We start from the raw sequence: 18675 nt of genomic DNA, 5'->3' as shown, positions 1-18675 counted from the left end.
CTTGAGTAATGGTTTATATTGTAGCTGCTTGATATGACAGGAGATTTCTCCCGTTTACTTCTTGATCATTAAAAAAAGAGGGGCCTTTGAAATGTTGCAGAGTTCTTTTAAAGAAAATCCCATTTTACTGAAAGTAGAATTACAGTTATTTTCGTTAAAGAGGAACCCAAGTCAGCATTCAAGATTTAACATTGTGGTTTGGAAAAGATGTCATTCTCAACTCACCATAGGTTCTCTCTACTATATTGTGCTTTTTTCCTATGGGATTCAAACAGTAGGTCTGTCAAATATTATCGTTGTTGGGGTTTTTTTACAATCAACATCTATAAGTACAGACACGCCAAGTGTTTTGTGTTTCTGAAACCTGCACCTTTCTGCAAACCTGGACTTAGACTAATAGTTGCTTTGGTTTGAGTTGGCTTCTGGGGAGGAAAGGAGAAGTTGTTATGCCGTAAGGCTTATGCAGACTATTAATTGTCTGCTAATTACAGCTTCTCCTGAAGCATCTGGTTCTGGCGATAGTCAAAGACATGATACTGCAGTTTAGGGCACACTCTGTTACGTTGCCCCAGTTGCCACACTATTAATAATCATAAATGTAACATCCATGTAGCAGAGGTGTGCTGTTCATCTGGTAGATGTCTTGTTTCTTAGTAATTGCATATATGTATCCCTCTAGATCATGAGGACTCAAAAGTAAAAAATAAATGAACTACATTTTGGCCAGTCTTTTCTCTGAATACCTGAAAGACACAATTGAAAAGGAATGTTTCCACGTGGAGTGAGGCATTTCAGCAACCCACATCTAGTACTTGAGCTATTTATTTGCTGTCTAAGGCTGTCAGGCTTTAACTTCCTGACTTCATTCCAGGATACAGATGTCTCATTCTCTCCCTGCCCTCTCCTCCCCTTTCAGATACCATTCTCCTATACAAGAGCCTAATCCAAAGCTCATTGAAATGCTTCCATTGACATCCAGAGGCTTTGGCTGAGGCTGGTTGAGTCTCCGGCGCAAAGTTCCTCATCGCATTGAGTTATTCAGTCTTCTCAGCCTGATATTTAGGCAGAGCACAGGTCTCTTTCCATCTTTACTTCCCTCTGCAAAGTATCTTGATGGTTTTTTTATGAGCTTGCCACTTCAAGTCTATCACATCACGCAATCTGAAAATACTTAGAATGATACTGTAGTAGTGACCTTTATTGTTCATTAGTGAATCAGCAGCTAGCTTACTGTGGCTTTAAATGAGCTATATAAATTGGTTGTTATTTTCAGTGATGATTCCCTTGATTTGAACATACTAGAGCAAAGATAATTGATTGATTCATTATGTAAAAGATTGTTTCAAGTTAGAGGGTGTTTTTATTTTTTTCCCCCACAGCCAAATTGAGACATGCTGTCTGGAATCTTTGCCAGGTTCTTACCAGGATCAGATCGGGAAGTGCAATTGCTTCTCTTTTTCTCACTGATGGCATGTAGTAGCCTTCCTGGATGGGGTAGGGGTGCCTCTCTGATTGTGGTGGTGTTCATCATGATCTAAGATGAAGCTACTGACAGCATCACATCTTGCACATAAGACTACTGCACACTGTAGCCTTTGACACATGACATATATATGTGTTCAAAAGAAACTAAAGTCTATACCTGGTGGTGCTGTCCAAAGCCTCTCTTTGCCTCAACATTGGCTTGCCGCTATCTTCCAGCTGCTGTGCTGTCACCTCTGTAAGGTATCACTGATTAACAGCTGTTGGCATTGCTTCCATTGCTCAAGGATGCAGTGTTTTGGTGTGTCTTTAAAGCATTTTTTTTTCTGTCTTCTGCTGTATGCTCCCACTTCCAGCTTCAGCATCCTGATGTCTTCTGTTCTAGGTATGTGACTAAGCTGATATAACTGTGTTGCCACAGGCTGTGCTTGCTCTCTCTAGAAGGTTGCCATGCTCCAAGAACTTTGCTGTTCCAAATTTTATCTTGTCATCTGGCATGAAGCATGGTGTGCAGATGGCACAGAAGAAATTTGTTTAGAAGCTACATATCTCCTCAGTTACAAGTGTTGGGGGGGGAGGGGGGGAGGATGTACATATGTCTGGGGTGTTGATGATTGCACCAGTTCCCAAAGAGCAAAGGATGCTGCGTGCCCAGGGACCATGCTAGTAAGTCCTGCTGGATCCATGGTGCTGCCCCAGACCAGGAATGCATGGCAGACAATCACATAGATCTGGTGATGTCTCATGTCATCTTGGACTCCTTGCAGGCATTGCCAGGGCTGGCGCTGCTGGGGAAGAAACCAAAGAAGAGAACAGTAGCCAGGCCAGGAAGGGGAAGTGGCAAAAAAAGTGGTGGGAGTCATGGGCTCCAAGAAACCAAACTCAGACCTCGTGGAGGGAGGCAGAGAGGACAGCAGGGGATGTGACATCTCATCGTGTTGTCATGTCTTCCCATCTCCAGCCTGTGGTCTAACATGATGTCCACTGACTTTCAGATTTGTTTTTCTTAAGGAAATGAAGTCCAGCAAATGAAAAGGGTAAGGGGAAGAACTGAGCACAGAAGTGGATGAAAGTCAGCAGTCAATTCGTCTTCATCTGTCAGTGGCCCACATAGCTTGTATATATCTATAGGCATTAAAGTCAGTGCCATATATACAAGTAAAACCTCTAACTATGCCCGTAAGGCTGGGTTACGGTGGTTGGGAGCTATATTGTGCGTTTCCTCCATGCTATGTGGTTCAGGTCTCAAAGCACCGTTAGAGTGATGTATTTGGTAGCAGTGGCGTGTGTGTCTCTCATTCACACACAGCTATTCTGCAGGGCGTGTTGAGGGGGTGTTTGAGGAACTGAGCAGATTCACGGCTGTGTCTCACTTCTCCAGAATCTGCTTCTGCTACCAGAATCTGGTGCGCTAAACCCTCCTCATCTGAGCAAGTCAACAGCCTGTCCCAGGCTGCCGCCTTAGAGAATGGCAGGGACTTTGTAAATAAAGGAAACAATTGAATGATAAGTTCACACTTCAGCACACTGCTTAACAACCTGATAACAGTTAATTACATACAGTATTTTTAAATGCAGCAACAGGGAGATAACTCATGCAGAGATGGAGCACAGGCACTTGGGCCTCACAACTGAAGGTTAACCTTTTACTGCCCATGTCCCTAAAGAGACCAGTGGCTTGCAGCTCTGGATCTCACCAGCTTTGAACATTTACTGGCTAGCAGTGACTCAGGGCCATCCGTGTAGCGTTTGTTCAGCCACAGGTAGGGGCAGGGGGAAGCTGCGCTCAGCCCTGCAACTTGCAGGGCCCAGTTTTGCAAGAGCAACCTGTGCACTGGCAGGCGGGAAATGCAGGGTGGCGAAACAAGGGACGTCTTCACCGTGGGCAGCAGGTAGAGCATGTCCAGTCAGCAGTAGCTCCGCTTGCTGCAGCTGCACTGATGTTCGTGTAACTGTAGAAGCTCTTAAGGAAGAAGCCAGCATAAACACAGCTGGAATGGGCTGCTTCGCAGGGCACTCGCAGCCGTCTGCAAGTCACAGCAGCTGCAGTCAGTGCTACTGCGCTCCGGGCACCGGGTGGGACGTTTCCGTCTCTCCTAGCTCGGTGGGATTGAGGGGTTTGACCCTTGTTATTTAAAGCTCAATTTCAGGACATCTGCTGTCAGAGCACCCGCAAAGTTTGTGACTTAATGCAAGTCTAATTAACCGATTTGCCTATCCAAATCTAGAGATTTACACACTTCTGTAGAGGCAGCTGTAAAGTTACAACTTCAGCTGTTTATCATGCCCTGAGCCTTTAAATCTCAATTATTAAAGGTGGTGTTTAATGGCTGGCTGGAAAAGGGGTGGTTACCAGAGTGTTAATGGAGTGCGGCAAGCCAGGAAATCTATAATCTAATGCCTGTATAGAAATGAATGGTTCTAACAAAAGAAAATATACAGGGGGGAGGATGTACTTACAGGCTGTTTGCCTGTTTGGGAGCAAATCAGTACATGAGCAGTAGGGGAACAATGGGGACTGAAATACTGCCTGAAGAAAGAAATAAGAGCTGCTTGTCTTTACGGTCCCCCAAAAAGCAGCTATCATTCTCCTCTGGATCTTGAGCTTTGCCTTTGTTCCACAGGGGAAAAAAAAAGAATGACACATCTCGGTGAGTTTAACAGAATGTCTGGACCCAGAAAGAAATGAAATGGAGGGAAAAATAACCAGCTACAATCGGTTTCAAAAATCATTTTCCTTTTTTATTGAAGCATGGTTTTACTACCCAGTTTGTGCCATTGGAGGCAGAATTGACAGCCATGCTTCATCATGGCAATAGGAGAAAACGCTGCAAGGAATGCTTTAATTTAAATGAGAGATACTTTGGAAAAAAAAAAAAAGCCTAAAAGCTCGGTAATAACATTAATAACCACTTCTTACCGGTTTTTACTAGCCCACTAAAGATCAGACAGCGTGTTAAGATCCCAGCAGCTGAATAGCAAAGACCTGGGTGCAGGTTGTTATTACTTAGGAAGGTTCTTTTAATGATTTCTGTTATTTGTTGAAAATAATTTGAACAGCACAGCTGAATAATCACCATGCTTTAAATTCATTTCACGTGAAAAATGAGAACAGGATAGAATTTGGGTTTATGTGTCTTTGGAAGCACTTTACAAAAGCAGCATGGATAGCAGTAGCGCTGTGAATGGTTAGGCGAAGGGAGGAGGCTTCCTTGCTTGGGAGGAGTTCTCCAGGAGCCTGAGCAGTGTGTTTGTTTCCTTTTGAGAGAGGGATTTTGGTAGGCAGCAGAATTTCTTTTAAATCAAATTAAAATCTCCTGAACCACCACAGGACCTTTAATTTCAACCCTGATAGCCTCCAAGAAAGCACGGATCGGCAGTAGAGGTTTGGGTGAGACAGAGATCTGGGTAGTATTTCTGGCTTTTGTGCTTGGGCCAGCATTGTGGTCTCACCTCTGGGTCTCTCCCTTCTCATTGCTTGCCTGCTCTTGAGGGACGTAGCTGGCTCTTCTCGTGGCAGGGATAGCGGGGCCCCCATGTCCTTTGGAGCTATTGCACATTCTACTGTAACGCAGTAGAAATACTGCTGTAAGATGCCACTTCAGCATCTTGCCCCAGTGGCAGTTCTGCATGCATTCAGTACTTCTTCATATTAGTTTGAGTCTGCATTGAAATGCAAAATTCAGCTGAGAAACTGAAACATTCACTTCTCTTGCTGGCCTAAGATGCATATGTCCTTTAAAAAGAAGTTTTCTCCCCTCTGGTGTAACTTGGCCCGCATCTCAGAAATGTGACGCAAGAGACCAAAGGCCAAGAACTCTTTTAGTCTATAGGAAGAGCTTTCGGCCCCTGCTGATCTGCAAAACAAAAGACCAAAGGGACCTTAAAATCTCATCCAGGTCTCTCCCCGGCAGAGCATGGGGGTTCCTGAGCAACAAGCATGACTGCTTAGCTTTGAGAGTAGGTTACCAATGCCAAGAGGTTAATGACTCACACGGCATTATGTTGTGTTGAATAATGAGTAACATGTGAAATGACACATGTTGTAATGACTTGCTACTTAAAGTACCAATCTACTTAAGATCTCTTTAAGCTTGAAGAGATCACAGAATAGCGATGTCTTGTTCAATAGGTGCTACTTTATTTTGTGCCTTCTGGTAGAAGAGATGTACCATGCCTGAGAGCATATGAACAAAACAAGTGAGGAATTGAGTAGGAAGGATTATTGGACTAGCTGTTTTGAATGCTTATTGGGCATGTATAGAGCACTGGCTAGCATATTCGGGTTTTTGTTGCTGTTGATTTGAGGGTTTTAATCCTGATTATCGCTGTTCCTATATTTGTAGGTTGGATTTAGGGAAGGAAAGAAAGGGGAGCTTTGCCTACAGGATGGGATTACCATGTCTGAGGTCTGCTGTGGGAAATAAGCTAATGCTGGAGCAAAGGAGTAACGCAGTGTTTTATTGCTTTGCTGATGGGAAGGGGTTTAATTAAATGGCACTCTAAATTCTGATATTAACCAATCTGTGACATAGTTTGCTCCGTTAGGGGTTGAGAACAATCAGTTTGCTTGCATGCAAAATAGACTGTTCATGCTGTCATAAGAAATCTTAAATAATCATACTGTAAAGTTTTAAACCTGTCAGACTGCTGTGTTCCTGTCTTAGAGTTGTCTCTGCAGTCTGCTTATCTGCAAGCAGAGGTAGTATCTGACTAAACTTTATGCTTGGTCCTGGATATAAAAACAAGTAGGACACCTAAATTGCTAAGAACTGCCCAGGGAGCTGCTAGGGTGCAACTTCTCTCAAAACATAGCCCTCAGCAAACAAAAAAGGACTTTGTTCTCCAGCCACTTTAAGGCTAGACTTCAACTAGAGTAATATAAATATGCCTATGCACTTGCCTTTTGGGATTGTGGTGCTTTTGCTGTTTGTTTCTAAATATTCCAAGCTGTGATACTGTAGAGAGAGAGGAAAACTGTGCATATAAGCTTTTATGTTCAGGCCAGTCGAGGCCACTGTTTAACTTTGCAAAATTGCCTGCTAGGGAGGAGAATCAGGCCTGCCTGCATTGCATCTGAAATGTACTCTTGCTTGAATTTCAAACAAACTTGTGTGGATCCCTCATCCTCCAAATCTAAAACAAACATGAATACTTTAAAAAGGGGAGAGAGAGATTTTTCCACTCCCCCCCCCGGTAACACAGGTCATGAAATGATCATTATTTTTATGGGTCTGCAAAGCCTGTAGAAGTCAAAGCTATGTAATATACATTGCAGAGTGTTCTGCTAATCCAGTCCAACCGCAGTCGTGCCTGGCCCAGGGATGAGGGTCTGGTAACTGGAAACCTGACACTGTAGGAATTCCAAACACAGTCTTCAAACTAAAAACAGCTCTCTCTGCATGGCATGTGCTACGTGAGAGCCAGGGATTGTATTCGTTTACGTTATCTGATTTTTTAGCCTTGTATTGTTGATAAAAGAACAGGAGAAGAAAGCACCTCCACCAGCTCAGCTCATAAATAATCTGTGTGTGGTGTGTTTGGGGTTAGTACGACATTGCTAGACATCTGCCGCCTTCTGAGAGATACAAGCCTCTCTCACAGACAGCAGCCACGGAGCACTTCCTTGTGTTGCAGATTCTTCCTAGCACTGATACCAAATTTGATTTCTAGTGGCTTTTTAAATGCAAAACCCATCATTGGAAGTATTGGTCTGAAACGGCAAAGAATATTTGTTATAGGAGTATCTTGCCTATTAAGATACAGAGGCAGACTTTAATGAAGCTCAGGGTCATGCAGTGATTTTTTTTGAAACCTGCAGTGATTTAAAAAAAAAAAATATTAAATTATGTGCACATTGAATATTAAGCAACAGAAATTCTTAGTGCCACTGACTACAAACAGCACTGCAGTGTCTTTAATACTGTATCTGGAGAGATAGGGACTACATGATCTTTTTAGTCAGTTGTTTTTAGTGTATGTTGAGAAGAGCTTTATAAAGACAGTGTAATGTATTTGATACTGTAAGATTGTTTGCATAATTTAATTCTTACATCAGCTTCTCCTTTCTTCTTTAAAAGTAGATCCTCCTGGCTGAGAACAAGCAGCATGCAATCACAATGCATACAGTAGAGTTCTTCACTGAGAATTTGGACATAGATAGGACCTTGTTGCTTTCCCCTGTTCTTTAATCGCAGCCTGAGCTGCCTGATGCCATCACCTGGAGTCTCTGTATGTCTTGCTTAGACATGAAAGAGACTGCAGCCAAATGTGGGCTTTCCATTTGCCACTTAGTCTGTGGCTGTCTTTGAAGTTTATTTCAAGAAGTATTCCCTGACAAAGTAAGAAGGCAGTTTTTCATGTGAGATTATATCCCTTGCAAAATATTCCCTCAGCAGCCAGGAGACAGTGATGTAAGAAGAGAGCATTCCCTTCCTTGCTTTTTAGCAGGTACTAAGAGGGTGACCTCTGTGATTCTCCCTATAGAACAGAGGCAAGAAAAACTCTTTGTCATGATGAAATCCAAACCCCCAACATGATGGGGCACAGCATGAACAGCCAGACCGTCATTTTGCTTTCCTTTTCTTTCAGATAACCCAAGCATGTGTCTCGTGGATGATGTTAAAGGTGACCTGCAAATGGGGGTTAACAATGAAACAGAGTAAACTTGAAATGAAATAATTTTTTTCTGGTTGTTTTTTGAAGCATCAGGTATTTAGGCCAGTCTGCCCTGTGAGATTCTCCACAACTGAAGAATTACTGAAATGGGGACTTTAAAAAAAAAAAAAAAAGTGGAACTGCAGAAAGAAAAAAACGTTTTAGTTAGGTTTTTGAAGCGTAGAGATACCTATCTAACTTCAATGACTAAATAGCATTTTGGGTAAAAGAAGCCTTTCTTAAGTATTCTGAATCCTTTGGTTCAGTTTTAAATAAACCTAGAAGCTCTTAAAAATCTGCAGCAAAGCCAGAAAATATTAGATTTTATATTCTTTGTGCTTGGAAGATAAATAAAGGAGGGATAGAGTAGCTCAGGCTTTACTTGTCATAGGAAAAAAACAACACATATACTGTTAACTGAACGTCAGTCACGATTTACCTGCTTTATTTAGATGATGCTACTTTGACTCTTAAAGCTTAAAATGGAGTTCTTCAAGTTCTTCCCTGGTGAATCATTTAGAAAATAAACCAGTAAGAGCTGCCACCCAGCATATGAAATGATATGGCGAAACATGTTTGCAACTACCCATGTGATCTATAATTTCCCTGCAGGGAAGTTGAGATTTCACTTCCTCACAGTAAAATGAACATTTTAAGGGGCACCTTGCCCATGACATTTTTGAGGGGTGCATTTTCACACTGCCCCACCAGCTGCACTCCTTCCTTGAACCTGGTGCTTCTGCCTCCCTTCCTTTCACTGCTTGCTTCAGAAGCAGCAGCCTCTGCTTTTAGCTGGACACGCGTCAGTGGTATCTTCCAGTGGGAGCCAGCAGAGCTGAACTGTCAGCAAAAACGCTTTTTGAGCTCTGAGATCAGTTCCTTCTCAGGATGTTGTGCCAGCTTCCCTACCTTCTGCCTGCCATTAATTTCACTGGACCCCCAGGTCAAACAACTGGCCAAAAATCTGGAAAACAGCTGAGAGTCAGAGCAGCTCCTACACAGCATGTCCTTTCAGAGGGCACGCTCCTGGACTGGTCCCTTTGAGTGGCTAGACCTGCTTGACCCAATTTGTGGATTTTTGATCACTCCCCTGGGTCACTGATTTTCCACTTGAGGTTATTGGTTTGACCCCCAAACCTTGGGTCACTTGGGAGGTGTGATATGGCCCTGTGAACTCTGAACTCATCAGGAGCCAACAAAAACAGCCAGGGAGGGGAGAAGAATTTCATTAGGGCCTCCTCAGAGGTGGCAATGTCTGCCAAGTGAAAAGGCAGAGGTGGTTTTTCTTCTTGCAGAAACAAACATTGCATCTACAAGGGGCTGCCAAGTAGAAAGTGTTTGGTTTGAGTTGTTATGGCAATTTCTTTAAGGATAAACAACGGCATATACTTGCACCCCGTGAGCTCTCACGTGGAAACGGTGCTGTGTCAGAGGAGCCTGCTCTTCATGCCGGGAGCTGCCCTGTCTCCCGGGCTCACTCCTAATGGTGACAGCGTTTCCACAGCCAGAGCTTGGTACCTGTATGCGTTTCTTCTACCTTAAATAGATTGACTTTCTGATGGTTAAGTTGACACACTTGAGGAGGGAAGAGCTGGTTTTTCCTGTATTTTCAGTCTTGTCAGATGGAGGTTTGTGTCAGAGGTTTATGGATGCTGGCTGGTCGCACTGAGCAGCTCCCGAAGAGCAGGCTTCGCCGGGCATGGCGGGGAGGTGGGGAAGAATGAATCCTCAGGAAATAACTCAGCCTCAGCATGTGGTGCTGGCCGTAAAAGGGAAGAAAAGCGTTGTCACTGTAGCATGTGTACCTGCACACATGACACCCACTGGGATCGCCAGGGGAACTGGGCTGCAGAGTGTGGTGCAGACACAAGGATGTCTTTCATGAAGTTTCCTCCGGTCATGCTGCCTAGGGGCAGCCATCTGGGCAGTTACCAGCATTTCCCAACTCATGCAAGAGTTCTGGTCATCACTGGTTAGGTCACTGCTTGTGTTATTGCCAAGGCTGCTAAAAAACCCTCACATACCTTCCCCAGGGCTTTGCTAAAGGCTCCATATGAAGTGGGTTCAAGCCTTGTCTCTGTGTACAGCCTCTCCTCCCAGCTGCTGAGCCCTGACTCGGAGGAAGACACTCGAGAACGATAGCACCTAGGGTGTTTCACCCTCAGAGGAGGGAAACTGGTGCTGAGAGTGGACAGACTGGGTATTTATTTTTTTAAAGAAAGATTTTTCCCTATCCACATGTTCCTCTGCAGTTTGTCTACACAACCAGAGGTGGTATTAATTCTAATTATAAGTGAACTAATGATGGATTTAGTTTTGTAGCATAGGTAACAGCAATGAAGACCTGATGGCACAAGCTCAAGCAGCTTGGGTACGTACCTCGGGTCTGGCACACTTGCTGGTTGCTCAGGCTCATCTTCACTGCACGGTCCTAGGTCAGTGCTGCTTGAATGCTCTACCCTCTGCACAGTCACAGCTTCTGTGGCAGCAGTGTCACACTGTCCCCTAGAACCGGACTGGCCGAGCTTTCCTGGAAACAGCTCTTTTGGCTGGATGGCAAAACGCATCCGCTGCTTTTCCTGCAACATCCAGAGCTCTTGTGTGAGTTGAGGGATGAGCTGTGTGCTAAAGGCTCAGTAGCTGATGCGGGTGGCTCAGTCCTGTTCTCAACAGTCATTTTGGTACCAATTAATCTTGAATTTGTTATTTTAGAGTAATTCAATTTTGCAGTTAAGAGCTGGCTCTTCAGTGAATTCTTGAGCAGGTTCCAGGCTCAGTCCCTTTCTAATGTGATCCACAAGAATTTGGTTGATTATAGCTGCTGATGAAACCATATTATAAAATCTAATATACAGGATTTTGAGCATTATCTTTATTAAAAGGTGATGGGTGCAGGTTTGACATTTCTTCCTGTTGGTTTGCTGCTTGACAGAAAGCAGTTCCAACCATTGAAGAAGCTTTTTTATGATTGGAACGGTGTTTTTGCACACAGAGGAATTAAATCTGAGTGTAATGGGACTGACTTAGAGAACAAGTTTTCCTATAGAAATACATGGAGCAACTGTTTTGTCTGCTGTGGAAATTAGGCTTTGTTGCAAGGCATAGGTGTGTGAGCAGAGACAGCAGTTGTCTCAATACAAGCAGTAAAGAGTCCTTTTAGTATCTCAGAGGGTGGCTTCAGGCCCTTCAGCACTTTGTCTGGACTATCTCACTGGGAGGGGGGGAAGCTGGGAGTGCCTGTCTTTTATAATGTTCTGTTTTTAAAGCAAAAAGTGTCTGGGGAGCATAGGGTCCTAAAAGTCCAAGGCCTGGAATTCTTCCTTTTGCTGTTTCCATTTTAAACAGGAAACATTTGCACTAAGTTATTCCAGGGGGAGAATTGTAGGTTCATTTCAAGGCAGATAGTGTTTGTTCATTGCCTATGTCCATGATTTACCCCATGGGCTTAAATGAGTGCAGCAGAAAACCACATGTTTTGTTTTACTTCATGCAAAACAAGTTCCAGTGGAGTCTTGAAAGCCCAGATTAAGAAAGAGGGAGCATGCTTGTAAAATCACTGTGTGAACAAAAGAGAGGCATTGATGAATTGTGAACACCTGATCTGCTGTACCAGAATGATGACTGTTTTAATAAATCTATGCAAAGAATATTTAAACAGCCGATGAGTTCAGTCCTGCAGCAACAGAGCAGGTGTAATTGATTTATACTTTCAGCCTCTGTTTTGGGTCAAAACCCTGCCATTTTCCTTCACCTCTCACTTGGAGAGAAACTTCCTCTGCAGACAATGGGAGGTTTTGCCCAAAGTGCAAAGACATTTGCAATCGGACTGGCAAAAATTCCTAATTGAGTTGAACTTTTTGGGATGCTCTGGTGACATGTCTGTAAGAACAATTATTTTTGCCATTTCAAAAGTATCACAAGTTAAGATGTACTAGGAAAAAATATCAGTGCTTCATTAGTGCAAATCATGGAATTAAGATGCAGAAAGCTACAGAGAGAGCTCTGTGGCACATCCTCAGGGATGACATGTTCAGATGTTGCTTTTCACGTGAACTAGAGCTTGTCAGATCCATATTGATGCAGGTAAGTTACAGGGCTGTTGTAATATCAGGCCTTCTAGATCACAGGAGGGGTTTTTTGAAACCCCATTGGCAGCTCGCCCATTAAACACAGGTATTGTAGCCTGACATATCCCTAGTGTTTCTTCCAGGAGTTCCAGTTTTTCCAGCTATAGTGTTTGGAAAGTTTTACAGTCTGACATGTTAGGAGAAAAAATAGTGGGAAATGGCTTGGAAAGCGTGAATATTTGTGCATGTAAAGCTTATGGGATTTGCAGACTTGCAGACCCAACTCATCTGTTTATCCTCAGGCTAGATAAGATTCAGTCAAACATGCATTGTTTAGAGGGGCTTTGTTTCCATTATGGCAAATGGATCACAGGAGGCTGACTTTGGGAGCTGAAGGGCTCCAGTGCTCCCCCATTGTGAAAGGGCTGTGGTGTGCGCTGGACCCTTCCTCCAGCGTCCTGGGTGTTACGGACTTTTGTAGCTTGCAGGTGGGAGGCTTGTTACCCTTCAGAAGTTCTTTTTATTCATCTGGACCTGTCATGCTTGAGGTGGCATTTCCTTTCCTAAAGTAAACATAGATCATGAGTACAATAACGTGTCGCTGGGCTAGTAGACTGCCTTTTTATGTGCTTTATTATGGTTTTTCTCCTCAGGCGTGGACCTGCAGAGCCACTGGAATATTTAACAGGGCCACGAGTAATATACAAAGAGAGAGATCTTCCCTACTACCAAGGAGGACAGCCTGTTGTCCACCCGTCTAAGGGGAACTACATGCGTGTGCCAGACACAAGAGTGGCAGAATTGCGGTACCCCCAGTACTATCCAGCCCAGCCTGTCACAAACCAGCATAAAGGACCCCTCCGGCAGGATGTGCCACCTTCCCCTCCTCAGTCCCACCGAGCACCAGCTTACAATGAAATTGTCCGACACCGTGGGACCAGTCCAGACCAGTACCAGTACAGACAGCAGGATCCCAGGCAGAAGAACCCCATGACTGCAGCTGTATAGCCACACACTGGACTGGCCAGCACAGCCCAGGAGGAATCCCGTTGGACATCGTCCTTGTAAAGTTGTTCCCAAGCGTAGCTGCCTGTAAGAATGGCACACGAGACCTGGAGTCGTTCTTACTGAGCTGGGCTCAGCGTAGGTGCTTTCTAACAGGCAATATAAAGCCACATGAGGTACGATGTGTTTTGAGTATGTGAGGTACAGACAGTTGAGTATTTTGTAATTCCTTTTAAAAATAGAAAGTGGCTGCTAGAAATGAAGCGCAACACTTAATACACCTCAGGGCTATTAACCGAATCCAGTTACACCTATACAGTACGTAGCTGTCTGTATAAGGGCAGAGTTTACTTCAGAGTGCTGTTGAAGAGCTTTTAAGCGAGAACGCAGCATGCAGTACGGACCTCGTGCAAAGCCGGGGATCTTGTGTAATCCAGTGTGTGATCATGAGTTGACAAGGGACTGCTGCGAAGGTAGCAGCCACATTCCAGGCATGTTCAGACCAGCAGCTCTGTGCTTTAAGGATGCTGCAGTTCCACATTTGTAATCTGGCCTCTGTCTTCCTCTTTCTGTTTGGTGGTGCCAGCATTTATCTTGTAGCCTTCATTTTTTGCAGTTTGTGTAGCGAGCTTCTCCTCTTACTGCACCTACTGCGTTTGGAGTAAGGCGTGAAGTTTTAGCTGCCGTGCTTGGGCAGGCTCACAGAGGACAAGGCAGCCGCCCACCTAAGTGTGTGTCTCTAGATGTGCGTGTGTGTGCGCTTGTGAGTGTTTCTTAGTGCGCACTCTTTAAACGTAAACCTCGGAGATCAGATCCTCAGCTGCTGCCAATGTGTCGCTCTCGGGGTTTCAGTGGAGCTGGCCTATAAGAAGTGGCTGAGGCAGTGACCGCGGGCACGGACTCCGTAATTCGTATTAAGTTCCTGTATCAGGTCTTGCCTTGGCTCCGGCAGGGCAGCCCCTTCCTGGCCGGGGCTGTGGCGCAGTGCCTGCCGGCAGCGTGCCCTGCCCTCGCCAGCCTGCCGCCGCACCAAGGCACCTGTCGGTGCGGGGGCCACCCTCGGTGCCCCCAGTGAAGCTCAGCCTCAGGCAGTGCCAGGCCAGTGCCAAGTGCCAAACTACTCGAGTTCCTGCAGCCAGGGGCCAGCAGGGAAAGGGGGTTTTCACAGCAAGGGGTGAGGGAAAAGGCAAGGGAAAGCAACAGGGAGGGCTTCAAGACCCTGGGGCCCAGAAGGAAGAGGAGGGAACAGCTGTTTGTAGCAAGTTGTTTGCAGCATTGCGTAGGAAGAGATGTGCGGATGGGGAGAGGGGGCCAGCAGCGCAGCAGGGCTGGGGGGACAGGGCAGTGCTGTATGTGCCTGGCCCTTTGCCCTGCGCAGCCTGAGTTTGCTCTGCAGCCAGCCAGCCTGGGAGGAGGTCAGAAACATGTGGGACCTGTGCTACCTGGCCTAACAGCACTGTGGATGCTCAGAGATTTGTCTCAAGGATTTTGTCACAGAGAAACCTTACAGACTTGCCACCTAGAAGTATATTTTGTGAAGTTTTCAAGTGTCCTTAATTCCTCTACTTCTGCCTTTTGGGGAGTGTTGTTAAACTGTTTGGGCTTCTCTCTTCATCAGGAGAAACTGGCCTGGCCCAGGATTAAGCACAAGAGTTTCTTTGATGTCTTTTTGACACCTTTGGTATGCAACAGATTAAATCACATAGGTCACTTCCCAGGTATTAAATACCACGAGGAAGGTTTGTCCTTCTAGGAGCGTGTCCCTTTACTAGATACCCCTGGGAAAAGGGCTCGTTAGAGTAAGAGGTCTGGAAGGTGCAGGGCAGGGTGGGTCTGTGCACTGCTGCTTTCCAGGGGCCACCCCAAGCAGATGATGGCCCTGATGAGAAGCAGCATTTAATCCCAGGCAACGTTTCTGCTGCTAATGCTGTTGAGAGACTGGCATAACCCTGAGGCACGGGAGCACGTGCAGCTGCCAGGCTGGCCAGCAGGCTCTATCCTTTGCTTTCACACTGATCTCTACCCATCAGCGGGACTGGGAAGCAGGGAAGAGGAGACAGCTTTGGGGTGGTGGAGGAACATCTCCGTGATTCAGATACAGGGCTGGACTCCCTGGGGCAGGGGCAGACACAGCTCTGAATCCAGTCAGGAAGAAGCATTGGTGGGAGGGAGGGAGAGGAATGCACAGATTATGAAGCAACTGCATTCGGTTCTTGTTCCATTTCTTTCTGCCCTCTTCCCTAGTAATGTAAGAGGGAAAAACCTCTGGAGGGAGGGTTGGATGTAAAGCTGGATGTCTCTTGGTACCCTCCATAAATAAGGCACATTCCCTGAGGAAACTCATCCTGTCGTGTACGTGCTGTACACAGCCTTGTACTTCTCTCAAAGAGTTTTAGATGCTGTAGGATATTCAGCTAGGACTTGGCAGCCACAGGGTAGCCACTGGAGTTATGAAGGCCCGCTGAAAGTGAAGCAAAAACAAATTAAAATACTTTCCCTCCTTGAAATATAACCCCTGATACATTTGATCCAGCTGTAAAGAAACTAATATGGTTGCGACAGTGGCTTTATCAAGCCAGGCCACAATTAAGAACAGCTCTGAATATAAGCTACTGCCTTTATAAATCACTCTCAACTAACCCTTCAAATGGCATCACAGCACAGTGAACAGAACTTATTTACAGTATTTCAAGAGCCAGGGCCAAATAAAATCTGGATGGAAACAGCTCCTGGGTTATTTATAGCCTTTGAAGGACCTGCACGATTGTCTCCCTGTAACCTGAATCTCTCCTTAAGACCTCCCCTTGACTGCATCGGCTCCACTCAGTTGAGGCGGACAGATCAAACGAACACCTTCTGAGCTGTTAATCTTACCCAACAGGTTATTAAATGATGCTTCTGCTGTTAGACCAGTACAGAGCTTCTTCCAAAAAAAAAAAATAAATGCTACAAGTATAATATATGGATGCATCCTACAGGTGAGGAGCTAAGGAGGAAGAACAGTCTGACCTAGCTAGGGGAACAAGACCAAAAAGTATTACGGAGCACCTCATCAATCTCTGGTGCCATTGTTCTGGGAGAAAATTGCCATTTGCTGGTTTAATATCTGGTAGAGGTATGGTATTTTCAAAAGTATGATGTGTAACTACAGTATATATAGTCAGCTTCTCTGCAGTGTAAAATGTATGATTTTAGCACCATATTGTGGAAAAATATGTACCGTGCAGAATTCACGAGGTGCTACAACTGACGGTTGAAAATACACACTTGCAAAATCCAAAAGAGCCGTTAAGTAACAAGTTGTTCTTTTCCCCATATGTCCATATGTTTGGGAAAATTATGAGTCTGAAAAGCTCTTGACATGTAATTGCCTCGCACTCCCTCATCCAAAATGTGCCAGTCCAGCAGCAAAGTTACTGACGTAGCTGGTGTGAAGGGAGAGTTTGGGTTTGCCACCAGAGCAGCGTGCCGTGAGTGTGCGTGTGAACAGGAGTCAAGACAAGGGGGAGAGGGGCCCGCTTTCACGTGAAGCTGGAAGCTTTGATTTCCTGAGCTGGTGGCATGCAGCCTGCATCTCTGGCTCTGGCACAGGGCCAGCCGGGCCCAGCAGTTGAAAGATTAAGAGATAGAAAAAGAGCCTGTGGATTTTCTGAGTGACCACCCACTAGTGAGCCATGATCTTGGCCCGTGAGCAGACGTTACCACTGTGATATATTAAGATGCAGAAGTCTCTAGGCACCCCTCAAATGCATAAAGAGATATCAGTTGCCCTTTGTGGAGGGAAAAAAAAAGGGGGTAGGGAACTAAGCATTAAAAAAAAAAAAAAGGCTCCTGCCTTGAAAAAGTGCATGCAGCCCTGAATTCTAATTCACTCCAGCTTCCTGATCTAGAAATAGCTTCACATGCTGCCTAATTTTTTTACAGATGAATTGTGCTACCTCCTCCTCCCAGCCATCACAGATTTGTTTATCAGAGAGTTAGTGCTGTGAGTGAATCCTACTGACTGCTCTGCCAGGGCCGCATCCTGACGCTGCACTGAGCAGGGACTGCTTTGCACTTCCAAAAGGCCCTACACCTGTGCTCTGTCACAGCTGTTCTGCAGAGTCTCTTAAGCCTTGCATGCAAAATCGGAAGCGCTATTTGCTATCTCTGCATAGAAAAAAAGGCTTTATAAGACACTATTCTGTTATTGCGAGGGAGAGAGAGGTGTTTGTGATCCTGGCAATACCTGTGTGTTTAAGTGAAACTGATTTGAAAATTGCGTGTGATTGTCTTGGGGGAGAAATTCAACACACAATTTGAAAAGTTTTTTCTAGTACCACATCAAAGATTTTGATCTTTTGTTACATATGGCTATATAAATTTTACCTGTTTTATTTTGCATTAAAATAAAGGCTTTAAGACTATATATGATTATGTATTTGTATGTGCAGTCATTTTCCTCTTTGTATCTACAAAGTAATCCGCACTTCTGGATGTGATTTGATATTAGAAGATCATGCATGATCAGGCCGGGTAAGGATCGGTAAGGTAACTTTTTGACTTAAAAAAAACCAAAAAACAAACAACAAACAAACAAAAAAAAACAAAACACAAAAATACAACAGCCCTGTGCTTCCTTGTAGAAAAAAAACATCATAGGACTTAACTTGATTCCCTCTCAAATCTGCATTGTCTTCAGTTGTAGAGCCGGAGTCCTGATTTCATAGCCTTGATTGAAGGGAGAAGTGAGAGAGAAGTCGCTTGCCGTCTTGACAAATTTCAGCTTAGGCAACTGCATGCTTGTTGCTAAAGTTCCCCAGTTTCACCTCAACGTCGAGCTCTTCACTTGCTGTTGATAACGGAGGTGTTCTGCAGCTGTGTAACAGGGTCCCACCGGCTGAGGCTGTATTTCAGTGAGATGGCTGCAGCAGTATCTTGTCGGAGATTTAGGACTCCTTGAAAGTTTTACACGGGTACGTGAGGTATGTGGGTCATTTCACTGAAGCTGATGACACTGCTTTTCATACTCCAGATTATGCACAAGCACAAATGAATCTTTATGGGATCAGAGCTGCTGCATTGCAGAGCACACTGAGATTCAGGCAAGAGTGTTATATTAGATTAAATAATTTTCAAAATAGCAGATACTTAAGTGAAAAGTGAAGGAAGAATGTAGCCTTTTCAAGATGAAAATTTTGTTTTATTACAAACAAAAAGGGAAGAGTAAAAGAACAAAACAGAAGAACAGGAAAGTGCCAGGAGGTTTACAAAACAAGATACAGCAGAAATTGCAGTAATGGTTCAGTAAAAATACACATGTACTGCAATTCAAAACATTTTGAATGCAGATCTTGGTATTTATGGTGAAGATAGTTCATGGGCAAGTCAGTTTTAGTATGTATTAAATTATAATTCACAGAGATGCCAATTTTAAAAGTTATTGGGTGATAACTTGCACTCAGCTAAAAACTGAACAAATTAA

The 18675-nt window shown here is 44.5% G+C and overlaps 1 protein-coding gene and 1 long non-coding RNA gene across 5 annotated transcripts in view; one reads left to right on the top strand and one right to left on the bottom strand.

The window, feature by feature from the left end:
- The window catches only part of LOC129785020 (uncharacterized), a 30457-nt gene extending 21609 nt beyond the window's left edge, over positions 1–8848 (bottom strand). Inside the window, exon 1 of the long non-coding RNA XR_008748424.1 lies at positions 8579–8848. This is a non-coding gene — a long non-coding RNA (uncharacterized LOC129785020). The remainder of the gene's footprint in view (positions 1–8578) is intronic.
- The window catches only part of PARD3B (par-3 family cell polarity regulator beta), a 413399-nt gene extending 395780 nt beyond the window's left edge, over positions 1–17619 (top strand). For all 4 annotated transcript variants that reach the window (XM_055812187.1, XM_055812185.1, XM_055812186.1 and 1 more), the window contains one exon: positions 12860–17619. In XM_055812187.1, coding sequence (XP_055668162.1) covers positions 12860–13214 — 355 coding nt within the window. In that variant the 3' untranslated portion in view covers positions 13215–17619. The remainder of the gene's footprint in view (positions 1–12859) is intronic.
- Positions 17620–18675: the final 1056 nt, after the last annotated feature.

This window comes from Falco peregrinus, chromosome 8, assembly GCF_023634155.1.
Source record: "Falco peregrinus isolate bFalPer1 chromosome 8, bFalPer1.pri, whole genome shotgun sequence".
NCBI classification, from domain to species: domain Eukaryota; kingdom Metazoa; phylum Chordata; class Aves; order Falconiformes; family Falconidae; genus Falco; species Falco peregrinus.
This window is presented reverse-complemented; position numbering and strand designations above follow the sequence as displayed.